This window comes from Oryctolagus cuniculus, chromosome Y (genome assembly GCF_051225735.1).
Source record: "Oryctolagus cuniculus isolate XC-2025 breed Fujian yellow rabbit chromosome Y, ASM5122573v1, whole genome shotgun sequence".
NCBI classification, from domain to species: domain Eukaryota; kingdom Metazoa; phylum Chordata; class Mammalia; order Lagomorpha; family Leporidae; genus Oryctolagus; species Oryctolagus cuniculus.
Window position 1 is genome coordinate 1,359,975 of NC_142889.1, and position 16,050 is coordinate 1,376,024.

The window sequence follows — 16,050 nt, forward strand, 5'->3', positions numbered from 1 at the left end:
CCCCGTCCAGTCAGGGGCAGCAGGAGCCCCAAGGGGGTGGGGTGCTGGCGTGAGACTGACAGGATCACGGTCCAGTCAGTGGCAGGCAGCACCGCCTAGGGGGTGGGGTTTAGGCGGGAGACTGACAGGTTCCCCGTCCAGTCAGGGGCAGAAGGAGCGCCAAGGGGGTGGGGTGCTGTCGGGAGACTGACAGGATCACGGTCCAGTCAGGGGCAGGCAGCACCGCCAAGGGGGTGGAGTGTAGGCGGGAGACTGACAGGTTCCCCATCCATTCTGCGGTAGAAATAGCACCAAGAGGGTGTGGTTTAGGCGGGAGACTGACAGGTTCCCCGTCCAGTCAGGGGCAGGCATGCGAACGCTAAAGGGGTGAGGTTTAGGCGGGAGTCTGACAGGTTCCCCGTCCAGTCAGGGGCAGAAGGAGCACCGAGGGGGTGGGGCTTACGCGGGATACTGACAGGAACCCCGTCCAATCAGGGGCAGGCATTGAGCCTAAAGTGGTGGGTTTCTGGCGGGAGACTGACAGGTTCCCGGTCCAGGCAGGGGCAGGCAGGGGAGCTAAGGGTGTGGGCTTCTGGCGGGAGACTGACAGGTTCCCCGTCCAGTCAGGGGCAGAAGGAGCGCCAAGGGGGTGGGGTTTAGGCGGGAGACTGACAGGATCCCGGTCCAATCAGGGCCAGGCAGGGGAGCTAAGGGGGTGGGTTTCTGGCGGGAAACTGACAGGTTCCCGGTCCAGGCAGGGTCAGGCAGGGGAGCTAAGGGGGTGGGGTTCTGGCGAGAGACTGACAGGTTCCCGGTCCAGGCAGGGGCAGGCAGGGGAGCTAGGGATGCGGGGTTCTGGTTGACGACGGGCAGCTTTTGGTCCGAGTCAGGAGCTGGCAGGGGAGCCAAGGAGGTGGGGTTCTGGCGGGAGACTGACAGGGTCCCGTCCAGTCTGGGGCAGGCAGGACCGCCAAGGGGGTGGGGTTCTGGCAGCAGAGTGACAGTTTCCCGGTGCAGTTGTGGGCCGGCAGGGGAGCTAAGGCTTGGGGTTTGGGCGCAGACTGACAGGTTCCTGGTCCAGTCAGGGTCAGGAAGGGGACCCAAGGAGGTGGGGTTCTGGTGGGAGACTGACAGGATCCCCGTCCAGTCAGGGGCAGAAGGAACGCCGAGGGGGTGGGCTTTAGGCAGGAGACTGACAGGTTCCCCGTCCAGTCAGGGGCAGAAGGAGCGCCAAGGGGGTGTGGTTTGAGCGGCAGACTGACAGGATCCCGGTCCATCAGGGGCAGGCAGCACCGCCAAGGGGGTGGGGTTTAGGCGGAAGACTGACAGGTTCCCCGTCCAGTCTAGGGCAGAAATAGCGCCAAGAGGGTGGGGTTTAGGCGGGAGACTGACAGGTTCCCCATCCATTCAGGGGCAGGCAGGGGAACGCTAAAGGGGTGGGTTTCTGGCGGGAGACTGATAGGTTCCCCGTCCAGTCACGGGCAGAAGAAGCGACGAGGGGGTGGGGTTTAGGCGGGAGACTGACAGGATTGGGGTCCAATCAGGGGCAGGCAGTAGAGCCTAAAGGGGTGGGTTTCTGGCGGGAGACTGACAGGTTCCCGGTCCAGGCAGGGGCAGGCAGGGGAGCTAAGGGGGTGGGTTTCTGGCGGGAGACTGACAGGTTCCCCGTCCAATCAGGGGCAGAAGGAGCGCCAAGGGGGTGGGGTTTAGGCGGGAGACTGACAGGTTCCCCGTCCAGTCAGGGGCAGAAGGAGCGCCAAGGGGGTGGGGTTTAGGCGGGAGACTGACAGGTTTCCCGTCCGGTCAGGGGCAGAAATAGCGCCAAGAGGGTGGGGTTTCTGGCGGGAGACTGGCAGGTTCCCCGTCCACTCAGGGGCAGAAGGAGCGCCGAGGGGCTGGGGTTTAGGCGGGTGACTGACATGATCCCGGTCCAATCAGGGGCAGGCAGGGGAGCTAAGGGGGTGGGTTTCTGGCGGGAGACTGACAGGTTCCCGGTCCAGGCAGGGGCAGGCAGGGGAGCTAGGGATGCGGGGTTCTGGTTGACGACGGGCAGCTTTTGGTCCGAGTCAGGAGCTGGCAGGGGAGCCAAGGAGGTGGGGTTCTGGCGGGAGACTGACAGGGTCCTGTCCAGTCTGGGGCAGGCAGGACCGCCCAGGGGGTGGGGTTCTGGCGGCAGAGTGACAGTTTCCCGGTCCAGTTGTGGGCCGGCAGGGGAGCTAAGGCCTTGGGGTTTGGGCGCAGACTGACAGGTTCCTAGTCCAGTCAGGGGCAGGAAGGGGAACCAAGGAGGTGGGGTTCTGGCGGGAGACTGACAGGTTGCGGGTCCATCAGGGGCAGGCAAGGGAGCTAAGAACATGGGGTTATGACTGAAGATTGACAGGGTCCGGTCTAGTAAGGCCAGGCAGGGGAACAAAGGAGATATGGTTCTGACTGCAGACTTACTTGTTCCTGGTCCTTATGGCCTGGCAGGGAGGCTAAGAGTGTGGGGTTCTGGCCTCAGACTCACAGGTTCCTGATCCACTCATGGGCAGGCAGGGGAGCAAAAAGTTGGTGTGATGGCCACAGACAGACAGGTTTCCAGTCCCATCAGGAGCAGTCTGCAGACCTAAGGATGTGGGGTTCCTGTTACAGATTGACATGTACAGTCAATGCTACTCAGCACAGCCACAGGAAGTTGGGTTCTGGGCACAGGCTGTCAGGTCTAGGTACCATCAGGGCCACACAGGGCAGCCTCAGGGAGTGAGGTCCTGGCAGCAGACTGACAGGTTCCCGGTGAAGTCAAGGAAGTGGATTCTGGCTTCAGTACAGTAGAGATTGCTGAACAAAGTAACTCCCTGCATCCAAAGCTTCTGTGCTGTAAGCCCCCCTGTGACTCCCTGTATCCAAAGCTTCCATGTTGTATGTAACTCCGTTTTCCTGCTGATGTAGCCCTTTTTCCCTTTAAAAACTCTCCCTAAGAAAGATCGGGGCCTCACTCCTTCCTCTGCTGTGCTGGTTGGTTGGATGGGGTCCCTGTCGCGGCTTGTACTCCTGAATAAACCTTGCTTTTGCAGTTCGGTGTGATCGACACTCTGGGGGTCTCTGCAGGGATCTAATGATCTGGGCACAGCATACTTTTTGGTACCCAGCAGTTGAATTATTAATAAAGACCCTCCACGACATTGAGAAACTGAGGACTGGATGACTTCAATGCTGAACATGATCCAAAGAAAAATTGATTCCAATTGTTCTCAAGCTTTTGAAAACATGGATATTATCCCAGACTCCTTTTATGAGGCCAGCATCACCTAATTCTAAAACCAGAAAAAGATACAATAAGGAAAGATAATTATAGAGCAATGTCTGATGAATATAGATGCAAAAGTCCTCAACAAAGTACGATATAATTAAATCCAACAATGTATCAGCAAGAATGTGCATCAGGACCAAGTCAAATTTATTCCTGGCATGCAGGAATCATTCAACTTATGAAAGTTTAGTAAAGAATGTAGCTAGAAAGAAGGGAAAACTTCTAATTTAGGCATTTTATCCATTTTATTTAACCAAAATATTTGCTGCGACAAGACTTTGCAACATGTGTATTGTGTAAATTATCTGTGAATGTTTTATTTTAACTTGTTTTGCAGGGAGGAAAACCAACATTAGGCAGAAAGTCATATTTGCATTGCTAAGAGACAAGTCCTCTTATGATGTCACAGTAACTCAGGACCATGGTGATGGCTGACATCAGCTAGTCTTGTGTAAGTCTACTAAAGCAACATTTGAGGCCTCAGTTCTCAAAACCAGGCAGAAGCCAAAGAAAAATTTATTTGAGATGGCCCAGGTTCCCTCAGAAGTTCAAGGTGTCTCTCCTCAGAGTGGAACAACTGATTCAGAAAACACCACTGAAGCTCCAGGCTGGTATCCCACAATTGATAATGACTTGGATTTAAGGTCTGTAGTTGAAGAAAATGCCTTTCAAGCTTTATCTGAAGGACCCTTGATAAAAAGACCACGCTATACACTTTGTATGTCTGACACCCCAGAAGGGAATGATTTTGTTTCTCTGACCTTTCCTGTAAAACTTTGGAAGATAGTTGAAAGTGATCAATTTAAGTCAATTTGGTGGGACGAAAATGGGACTTCTATTGTGATAAATGAAGAATACTTTAAGAAAGAAGTGTTGGAAAGAAAGACCCCTTTTAAGATATTTGAAACAGACAGCATGAAAAGTTTAGTTCGACAGCTTAACCTTTATGGATTTAGAAAAATACGACAAGATTTCCAAAGCTCTGCATCCCTGACTGACTTTCTGGAAGAAGAAAACAACATACCTGTTTTTAGCAAGGTATTCAACATATTCACTTACAACTAATGTAGGCATCACAACTAAGTTTAGTTTGTACCTCACTTAATATATTTATTTATGGAGTAAGACACAAAGTTTAAAATTAGCTGGATCAACATTAAATTTTTATGAGAAGAAAGTTTGAAATTCAAAAATATAAGCAATGTTACTAGTTATTTTGAATCTTATCAATGAGCTCCACACAAAGAAGTTAAGGTCAGTTTAGTGGAACGGTTATCATATTTAAATGTTTGCTAACTTTTACATTTAGGAATAATCAAGTTTTATTTGTTGTAATTATGTTGAACCTGATATTTTAGATTTAATAATTTTATCTATTCATTTATTCATAGATTGCATATATTCATATATATTAATTTGTGACTCTTGGTTTGAAGTATCACTAAATGCTTTCTCCTTTGGTTTCAGTTACTGTTCTATCAGAATCCAAATTTTAAGCGAGGATGTCCCCAACTTCTAGTAAGAATGAAGCGCAGAGTTGGGATTAAACACACATCTCCACCATCTGCTTCTTTAGTTCACAATCTTGACAAGACATACCACAGTGCAGGCGAGTATGTGCATACTCAAAATCCTAGCTCATCTACAGAAACTAATGAAGAAAGGTTACTTTCAACTTCTACAAATTTAAATGTGCCTCCTACTAGCCACAGAATTGCTAATTCAAATGATCCAGTGACAAGTAATATTTTGACTCCATCATCAACTTTAATTGCACCATCAGTACAATTTGTAACAAATCAACATGCTCTTTTAAATCAAATGACCACTTCTCATAGGCATTCATATAGCACCTACTCTCAAGCACATGGCCATATCCTGAATGTTGTGACAACTACAACTTCTATTTCCCAATTTCAAATATTGTCTCCTGTACAGAATAATTATTTTGGACTGATGGCAAACCGTCCTGTTTTTGCACCTAGACATCCTTCTTTAGCAACAATTGTGGGTCCTTTTTCTAGCACGTTAACAGCAAGCAATCCATGGTTCACTATGCCAATGATAGCTAGTAGAACTGCTGCCTCCCCGCCAATGTCAACTAATCAACCATCCTCAATATACCAATATCCTAATTTTAACTGACCTTCGACTAAATGAAAATTAGACACGGAAAGGTGTTATGTTCATCAGTTCTGAAAAAATAACTGAAATTCTATTACTTGAACAATAAAATGACATGTTCAACTTTATGATTTTTTTTCTTTTCAAAATATAGTTTTATAGTAAATATTTTATATTGACAGGAGGCTAGTCTGCTATTAGTTGTATAGTTTATGAAGTTCCAGTCATTTGATATGAAACTTCACATTGAATATTTGAAAGTTAACTTTATTTCATTTTATATTTTATAAAGAAATGTATTAATACATTGCATTCTCAGGGTCAAAGCAAATGCATTAATAATTGCTAGAACATAATTCTATTCAATTTTTTTAAGTTAGTCTGTTTTTTTTTTTTGTAGCTTTTATTTAATCAATATAAATTTCCCAAGTACAGCGTATGGATTACAATGGCTTCCCCCCCATAACATCCCTCCCACCCGCAACCCTCACCTTTCTCTCTCCCTCTCCCCTTCCATTCACATCAAGATTCATTTTCGATTCTCTTTATATACAGAAGATCAGTTTAGCATACATTAAGTAAAGATTTCAGGCCAGCGCCGCGGCTCACTAGGCTAATCCTCCGCCTAGCAGCGCCGGCACACCGGGTTCTAGTCCCGGTCGGGGCGCCGGATTCTGTCCCGGTTGCCCCTCTTCCAGGCCAGCTCTCTGCTGTGGCCAGGGAGTGCAGTGGAGGATGGCCCAGGTGCTTGGGCCCTGCACCCCATGGGAGACCAGGAAAAGTATCTGGCTCCTGGCTCCTGCCATCGGATCAGCGCGGTGCGCCGGCCGCAGCGCGCCGGCCGCGGCGGCCATTGGAGGGTGAACCAACGGCAAAGGAAGACCTTTCTCTCTATCTCTCTCTCTCACTGTCCACTCTGCCTGTCAAAAAAAAAAAAAATTAAAAAAAAAAAGATTTCAATAGTTTGCTCCCACACAGAAACATAAAGTGAAAAATACTGTTTGAGTATTAGTTATAGCATTAAATCTCAATGTACAGCACACCAAGGACAGAGATCCTACATGAGGAGTAAGTGCACAGTGACTCCTGTGGTTGACTTAACAAATTGACACTCCTGTTTATGGTATCAGTAATCACCCTAGGCTCTAGTCATGAGTCGCCAAGGCTATGGAAGCCTTTTGAGTTTGCCGACTTCGATCTTGTTCGGACAGGGTCATAGTCAAAGTGGAAGTTCTCTCCTCCCTTCAGAGAAAGGTACCTCCTTCTTTGATGGCCCATTCTTTCCACTGGGATCTCACTCACAGAGATCTTTCATTTAGGTGTTTTTTTTTTTTTTTTCCAGAGTGTCTTGGCTTTCCATGCCTGAAATACTCTCATGGGCTCTTCAGCCAGATCTGAATGCCTTAAGGGCTGATTCTGAGGCCAGAGTGCTGTTAGGACATCTGCCATTCTATGAGTCTGCTGTGTATCCCGCTCCCCACATTGGATGGTTCTCTCCCTTTTTGATTATATCAGTTAGTATTAGCAGACACTAGTCTTGTTTGTGTGATCCCTTTGACTCTTAGACCTATCAGTGTGATCAATTGTGAACTGAAATTGATCACCGGGACTAGTGAGATGGCATTGGTACATGCCACCTTGATGGGATTGAATTGGAATCCCCTGGTATGTTTCTAACTCTACCGTTTGAGGTAAGTCAGCTTGAGCATGTCCCGAATTGCACATCTCTTCCCTCTCTTATTCCCACTCTTATGTTTAACAGGGATCACTTTTCAGTTAAGTTTCAGCACTTAAGAAGAATTGTGTGTTAATTACAGAATTCAACCAATAGTAATAGAACAAGAAAAGAAAAAATACTAAAATGGATAAAGTATTACATTGTACATCAACAGTCAGGACAAGAGCTGATCAAGTCACCGTTTCTCACAGTGTCCATTTCACTTCAACAGGTTTCCTCTTTGGTGCTCAGTCAGTTGTCACCGATCAGGGAGAACATATGATATTTGTCCCTTTGGGACTGGCCTATTTCACTCAGCATGATGTTTTCAAGGTTTCTCCATCTTGTTGCAAATGACTGGGTTTCATTGTTTTTGACTGCTGTATAGTATTCTATAGAGTACATGTCCCATAATTTCTTTATCCAGTCTACTGTTGATGGGCATTTGGGTTGGTTCCAGGTCTTAGCTATTGTGAATTGAGCTGCACTAAACATTAATGTGCAGACAGCTTGTTTGTTTGCCAATTTAATTTCCTTTGGGTAAATTCCAAGGAGTGGGATGGCTGGGTTGTATGGTAAGGTTATATTCAGGTTTCTGAGGAATCTCCAGACTGACTTCCATAGTGGCTTGACCAGTTTGCATTCCCACCAACAGTGGGTTAGTGTCCCTTTTTCCCCACATCCTCGCCAGCATCTGTTGTTGGTAGATTTCTGAATGTGAGCCATTCTAACTGGGGTGAGGTGAAACCTCATTGTGGTTTTGATTTGCATTTCCCTGAGTGCTAGTGATCCTGAACATTTAGGTTTTCTGTCTTCCTGGTTCAATTTAGGTAGATTGTATGTGTCCAGGAATCTCTCCATTTCTGATAGATTTCCCTGTTTGCTGGCATACAAGTCTGTGAGTCTAATTGGAGATCCTCTGAGAGTAATCTGACGTTTCTCTCTTGCACATTTTAGGATCTTTTCTTTATGTTTCACTGTGGTGAGTTTAATTACCACGTGTCGTGGTGAGGATCTCTTTTGGTCATGTTTATTGGGGGTTCTATGAGCTTCCTGTACTAGGATGTCTCTGTCCTTCTCCACACCCATAAAGTTCTCTGCTAGTATCTCACTAAAAAGGCCTTCTAATCCTTTCTCTCTCTCCATGCCTTCAGGAACTCCTAGAACTCGAATGTTGGTTTTTTCAATAGTATCCTGTAGATTCCCAACAATATTTTTTAGATTTCTAATTTCCTCTTCTTTTCTTTGGTTTGACTGTGTGTTTTCCTGTGCTCTGTCTTCTAAGTCCGATATTCTCTCTTCTGTTTCACTGACTCTGTTTTTAAGGCTTTCTAATGTGTTTGTCATTTGATCTATTGAGCTCTTCATTTCATTTTGGTTTCGCCTCACTATCACACTTTCCTGTTCTACTAGTTTCTGTGTTTCATTTTGATTCTTCCTTAAAATTTCATTTTCATGAGAGAGATTTTCAATCCTGTCCAGTAAGGATTTCTGTAGTTCAAGGATTTGCTTTTGAAAACTTCTAAATGTTCTTATCATAAATTTTTTGAAATCTCTATCTTTCATTTCTTCTATCTCATCATCTTCATAATCTTGAATTGGGGTGTCTTGTTCATTTTGGGGGTGCCATAATGTCTTCCTTGATCTTGTTTCCTTGGTTTCTGCATTTGTTGCTTGGCATTGTGGATACTCTTTGGATGCTTCTTCCCTTGCTGTGGTGTTTTTTTCTTGTTATACTATGACTGTATTAAGTGGACTGTCTGCTTTTGATGGAGCCTTAGAGGCTTGAGATAGGTGTGGCCTGAGAGCCTGTTTGGTTCCTCAGGGTTAAGGGTATGCCAAAGGTGACACTCCCAGGTTAGGCATGGTAAATCTCTCTCTTTTTTTATTTATTATTTTTTTATTCAGAAGGGAAGTAATGCTGCACAGCTAAGCAGAATTGAAGGTAGTCAGCGTCCAATCTCTGGCTCCTGTGGGTATAACATTCATCTGCTCTTTCCCAAGGACCACACAGGTAATCAGTAGAGGGATTTGTCTGTGGAGAAAATCCTGAACAATCATACAACATTGAGTGGGAGAGAGGACCATCAGTACACACGGGTTGGGAGTAGAGCCACTGATGTTAGAGTAGAGGCTGTGATTACAAAGGAATGAGGCCCCAAGTGGGCTAGACAGGGTCTAGAAGAGTTACTAGTGGAGGACCTAAGGAAGCTGCTGTCTAAGCCACAAATAAGTTCTCTGATTGAGAGGCAAATAGAACCTGACAGAAGGGGCTTGATAATCTGCTGGGCTTTATGGTCCTGTCAGTTATGAGGCCCAGACTCATCTATCTCTTTACATGGGGTACATTTTAAGAGAGGTGTGAACCTCCTTGGGGAAGGCACCCTGTTGACTTCCATTACCAGCTGGCCTGGGAGGAGAGTTGGCCAGGTAAAGGCAGATGGCATCTCCAACAGGAAATTTACAGTTCTGCCTGTAATGTTGCAGACCCTGCTTGGCCACCCCTTCAGCAGCAGTGGTCACCTTGGAAGCTGGGCTGAGTGAAAGACTTTTCAGCTTAGAGCCAATAAGATCCATGACTCTCACCTGGGTATCCTTCAACTCCAGGGCAGGTCCATTTCCAGTGATCCAACTCTTGGCTGGCAGAGCTGCCAGGGCTCTTAATGAGCTGATTTCTATTAAAGTCCAGGCTTACCTCATTGAAAGCCACTGTGGTGGGCTGGCGCCGCGGCTCACTAGGCTAATCCTTCGCCTTGCAGCACTGGAACACCGGGTTCTAGTCCTGGTCGGGGCGCCGGATTCTGTCCCGGTTGCTCCTCTTCCAGGCCAGCTCTCTGCTGTGGCCCGGGAGTGCAGTGGAGGATGGCCCAGGTGCCTGGGCCCTGCACCCCATGGGAGACCAGGTTAAGCACCTGGCTCCTGCCATCGGATCAGCGTGGTGCGCTGGCCGCAGCGCGCCAACCATGGCGGCCATTGGAGGCAAAAGGAAAACCTTTCTCTCTGTCTCTCTCACTGTCCACTCTGCCTGTCCAAAAATTAAATAAATAAAAAAAATAACTTATAAAGTGTTACTCAGGTTCTATGTCAATTTCTCCAGGTTTAACTCGTCAACTAATTTTCTACTGCCAAATTTTATGTGCCTGGAGAGCAGGCACTGGGTCTGCTTCTACACCAAAAGACAGTGTATGACATTAGAAAGATAGATCATTAATTAATGTTCAAAAATACACAAGGGTCAATGAACTCATGGGATAGTAGGACTGATGGATAGTTGGACTAGTGGGTGGATGGAAGGATAGTTGTGTGGATGAATGGGTGGTTGTATGTGAGTGGATGAATGGGTGGATAGGTAGGTGACTGGTTGTGGATGGATGGGTAGTTGTTATGTTTGGATGAGTTGGTATGTTCATGAGTGTATGAATGGGTGGATAGGTAGGTGACTGGATTCTTGGATGACTTGATCAGATGGACTGAGAAGAAGCCAAGAAGTCTAGGAGGCTTAGGATTTCATGGAGATGCTTGACAGGATTCTGTGAGAATTTTTCCTCAAGTGGCTAAATGCAGATTTTCTAATCATCACTTAATATATGCAGAGCATATGTATAGAGGGTATTATCATGATCTAAAAGGACTAGAGTAGAAATGGAAGCTTCTAGTACATGTCATAATATGACTGTATTGTAACTTCAAATGATGATCAGAGGGCCCTGGAACAACCTGTCATAAAATAGGCACATCAGATGGCTTCTGGATCTTTAAAGTGGCTTGTTGTAGAGGCACTCTCCAATTGTCAGTCATATACAAAAGTCATACCATGGAATTATATTGAAATACCCTAGAGACCCCAACAATTATCAAGCTGAATAATCTCACATTAACATAGTACTTAAAGAGTTGGAAATGTCTTTCTATATGTATTTACTCATTTAATTTTCCCACCTTTTTGTGAGGCATGCACTAATCTCATTTTACAATGAAAATCGAGCATCAGATAGGTTGAGAGATATGCTTTAATAATGGATAAAACTGTTTACATGAATGAAGTCAAGGGCCATTTGTGTCTTTTCATCCTATATTGAGTGCCTTTTCTCTTTCCTGATACCTGTGGGTAGAGGAAATGTATAGTACAAAGTGCACACTGCAAAATCAATCCATGCAGGACTGATAAGTCAATGGGCAACACTGGGAACTTAAGTTTTTTGTCATACATTGTCTCATGTACAACACATCCCTATTTTTTTCCAGAGAACACACAGGAATGGAGAACAAAGTGTTCCATCCCAACCTCATTATTCTTTTGGCAAACCCAATAAAATTCTCTCCTCCTACAGAATCTGACAGGCACACAGATGAATGCACCAGTTCCTAAAGAAATTCTTTCTTTACTGTTCTGACATACTGAGTGTCCAGGCTTGCAAAATACCAGAGTGGAATGTACCCTGGCCCTTGCCTATACTGCTGCTGGCTCCTGACTTCAGAGCAGCACAGCACCGGCTGTTGTGACCATCTGGGGAGTGAACAAACGGTTCTCTGTCTCTCTCTCTAACTCTGCTTCTCAAATAAATAAAATCTATAAATTAAAAAAAAAAAAGAAAGAAAGAAACCTGACAGAGTACTACAACCAAACCCACAGTCAGTCACAGGCAGGCATGGTCAATGAAAACTTAGACACAGAAAGCTAGAATTAATCAAACCCATACACACATAGCCACTCGAACCTGAGACAGACAAGTCAGAACAAATCTAAAGGAGAGAAAACAGCTCTGAGAGGCAGTAACACAGACGCAGCCATGGGCAATAAAACCTGAAACAGAGAGAAGGTAGAATCAGTTGAACCCACAGACTAACAGACGGGGGTAAGGCCAATGAAACCTCAGACAGACATACAGAAGTCAGAAAGTGGCACAGAGGCAGCCATGAGCAATCAAACTTGAGACAGTTACAGAGAGAGGTAGAGACAGAGAGAGAGGTCTTCCATCCACTGGTTCACTCCCTAGATGGCCACAACAGCCACAGCTGAGCAGATCTGAAGCCACGAGCCAGGAGATTCCTCCGGGTCTCCCATGCGGGTGCAGGGGCCCAAGCACTTGGGCCATCTTCTACTGCTTTCCCAGGCCACAGCAGAGAGCTGGATCAGAAGAAGAGCAGCTGGGACTAGAACCAGCACCCATATGGGATGCCGGCACTGCAGCGGCGGCTTTACCCACTATGCCACAGCACTGGCACCATAAATTTATATTTTTCATTTCATTTCTTATTAATGTTGTGAAGTACACTGCCATTCTGCTGGGTATTTCAATTCAGAATAGTGTTACAATCCCAAGAGAGGCTCTCAGGGAAGTTTCCTGCTCACCCATCCATTCATTAAGCTGCTCAAGCTGCAACCATAGCAAGTTCCTGGGGACACTACAGGACCTTGTGCACTTGCTGCAACCACCTGGGAGACACACAAACCACATGGCTGAATCATATTTGTTTGCCAATCAATGGCAGAAAACTTTAAACAGTAAAATAACATGAGAGAAAACTGTTTATAAAGTTTTTCTCAGAGAAAATGCCTATGACAACTTGTAACCATGCATCTTCCAAATATTCCAAATGAGAACCGGTATGTTCTGAAGACTGTTTGAACTGTGAACACGTGATCTTTTTTGTATATCATGGGAGAAAACTTCCTGTAGCAAACGGATAAATGGTACACAGATGATAGAAAAATATCCATGAATGAAAGATATTTGCACTACTATGAGTATGACAGCTCAATTTATGATACCTCACATATAGAATCAATCAACTTATCCATCAACTCATGCTGAATTTTAAAATTCTGTTAAATATACACTATGGAATACTACTCATGCATAAAAAGGAATGAAAGCCTGTCTTTTTAACAAAATGGGTGTGACTTGAGATCATGTTGCGTAATGAAATAAGGCAGTTCCTAAAAGACAAATATGTTTTCTCTGATATACAGTACTCAGTGCAAAAACAATGCATAAAAATGAAACTTACATGTTTTTCATTGCTTTTTGAAGCAATAAGGAAATGTCCATCTCAAGCTCACCTTTTAGCTTTGGGTGGTTTGGGAATGGAATACAGGTGAATTCTATAGCAGTATATTATCATTTCAAATCCTTTCTTCTCAGCACCTGCAATCCTCAACTATTTTCTCCTCTCTCCTTGTCTCCTTTACTTCTGCATGTTTCCAACCATGGAGTCCCTCACCTTATTAACAATTCTGTCATCACACCCTGCCTTCTGGGGTTGGGCAGTTCCCTTGCCCTCTGGGAAAAGTGATGCCTTACTGCATTCTGAGATAATAAAGCTCCATTGTGTTCTTGGAAAATGAGGTTCCAGTCTTCTTGTGAAGACAGATGTCCCATTACATTGAAAATGACAGGAAGTTTTGTGTACACAGGAAGAATACCATACTCCAAGTTCAGGAAAAGATTTACAATTTTTTGGTTTAAAAAATTTACTAAGAAGTTAGTTTTCCACTTAAATACTGAATTCATCTGTTTATGAAGCTTAAAACTGGATTACAATGGATGACTGTTATAAATAAAATTTCACCTTTTAACATACTTTTCATAGAGTAAAAAATACTCGATGTACCTTACCATCTTGACAATTTTTCCATGCATGCTAAAGAAAATGGCATCAATTACTATGCTACTTCTTCCAGTTTCAATATACTATTTCTGGAGCCACAAGTCTTATAAATTCAAAACTGTAACATACATCCTTATTTTGAAAACTGCATTTTACAAATGGACTTACAAGGATGAAAACAAATAGTTACAAAAATATAAAAGGTAACAAACTCAGTATAAAAATACTTAAGCTGACACCATTCCAAAGTATATTTTGATCATTCTTAAATGTTATAGAGACCATAAATATATTTCTGAAAGATACAGAACAAGTCCATAGACTATAGAAATTAGTTAAATACTATTCCAGACAAATCTATGACTTTCAATTTTGATTTTCAATTCTGATTAAACATCAATTTCTTGCAACTGTGACTGTCAATGGTAGAAAAGGCATTTCTTTCTCTTTTTTAAAAATGTTTTATTTCTAAGTCTCATTATATAAAAAATAAAGAATTAATATGTCACCTAAGATGGTTCAACATCAATTTTTAAAGAAATATAGTATAGTAAATACATTAAAAAAAAAACGGAATTAAGACAATTTGTTTTAATAAACAATACTCATGGTAAATAAAGTTCTATTCTTCTTAAGTTGATGGTCAAAATTCCCAGTTAATGTCTTCAGAAAATGAAAACTAAATTCAATTTAGATCTGTAAATAAAAAGAAAGAGACCCATGAAGAAATAATTATTGTAACATAGGAATCTCTTCAGGATTACATGTCAAATTCCTTTTAAATGAAATAGATTATACATTAGATTTTCTCAATTCCTATCTACTATTAGTAAAATCTTTCTGTTTCAGATGTTCTACTATGGGAAATATCCTTAAAAGTTCAGTATACCCTTCTGTCCTTTAACAATTAGATGAGGCACAGTCCTACCCAAATCTGTTCTCTGAGTGATTAGTCACAGGAGCAAAATTATATAACCTATAAACCTCCCAGAAAAATGATCCAGAAGTTGTTAGGATTTTAGGTAATGAAGGAAAAGTAAAATCTTATAAAAATGCACAAATCTACCCTGAATCCATGATAGTTACACTTTTGATGCTTGACAAAGAAATTAACTGTTAATACTTTCTACCCTTGGGAATCCATCGTATCTAGGATCTGCAAAGGAAGTTCTGTATGTTTTAAGATAGATTAAGATATATAGTATAAAGTATATATTAAACTTATATAAAACCAGCAGATTACTTTGTGTTTAAAATTTTTTAATGCACATACACAAAGATACTAGCCTTCATAATTTTTGGAAACTCTGGTTATTATATTGCATGAACTTGGTCAAAAACAACTGCAAAAAATCATTTTGTGTTTTTCTATGTGTGCATTGTTTGTGTGTGCAACTATGCAGATTTTTTTTCTGAACTATTTTTGTTGCACTGTGGTAAGAAAAAATCTAGATTGAAATGTAAGCTATATAGTTATTTTAATAGATAAACAGAAAATCAGGATGTTTCATTTAAATTGAGTTAACAACAGAACAGTAGCAAGGCATTCAGTTCTGTGTCCTCATCACTTTTTTAAGTTTGCACAAAATAAGCATGCAACAAGACCAAACCAAGGATCTGGGCAATAACAATGCCTCACAAAGAAATTAGTATTTTCCTATTACATGCTCCATAATATCTGTCTCCACAATCAGGCTTTAAGAGTCTGCAGTAGGGCCAGCACACTGTGGAATAGTGGGCTAAGCTTCTGCCTTGAAGAGCAGTATCCATGCTGCTCCGTATCTGATCCAGCTACCTGCTAATGGCCTGTGAAATCCAGCTAAAGATGGCCCAAGCAGAAGGCCCTGCCACCCATATGGGAGATCCAAATGAAGCTACCTAGACCAGCACTGGCTGCTGCAGCTATCTGCAAATGGAAGATCCTGTCTCTCTCTGTCTCTCTTCACATCTCTTTCAAAATAAGTAAATTAGCCCCTGCACCACATGGAAAAAGCTCCTGGCTCCTGGCTTCAGCTCAGCACAGATGCAGCCATTGCAGACATTTGGGGAGTGAACCAGAAGATGGAAGACCTCTGTCTCTCTCTCTCATACCTCTCTGTAACTCTGCATCTCAAATAAACCTTTAAAAAAATGCAGCAATTTCAGTATCACTAAGTTAGTTCAAACAAAAATCTTCTACTATTTTATTTAACAGAAATATCTATTTAGATACTCTGCTTATACAAACTGTAACCATGCAATATCCACTGGGAAAGTTAATAATTACTTTTCAGAAAGTGCTTGTCCAAGTATAAACACCTAGATTGGCTAGATTGTTTCTAATAATATA

The 16,050-nt window shown here is 43.3% G+C and overlaps 1 protein-coding gene across 1 annotated transcript; it reads left to right on the forward strand.

Annotated features, from left to right (window-relative positions):
• Positions 1 to 3,793: 3,793 nt before the first annotated feature.
• LOC149119100 (heat shock transcription factor, Y-linked-like) lies at positions 3,794 to 9,422 on the forward strand. The gene is made up of 3 exons (XM_089325259.1): positions 3,794 to 4,306; positions 4,736 to 5,239; positions 9,417 to 9,422. The coding sequence occupies exons 1-3, from the start codon at positions 3,794 to 3,796 to the stop codon at positions 9,420 to 9,422; spliced, it is 1,023 nt and encodes a 340-aa protein (XP_089181385.1).
• Positions 9,423 to 16,050: the final 6,628 nt, after the last annotated feature.

Bases quoted from the DNA above. Each gene is read 5' to 3' on its own strand.
- LOC149119100 (XM_089325259.1), top strand. From the start codon at position 3,794: ATGGCCCAGGTTCCCTCAGAAGTTCAAGGTGTCTCTCCTCAGAGTGGA. The intron at 4,307-4,735 runs GTATTCAACATA...CTTTGGTTTCAG, and splicing joins ACATACCTGTTTTTAGCAAG to TTACTGTTCTATCAGAATCC.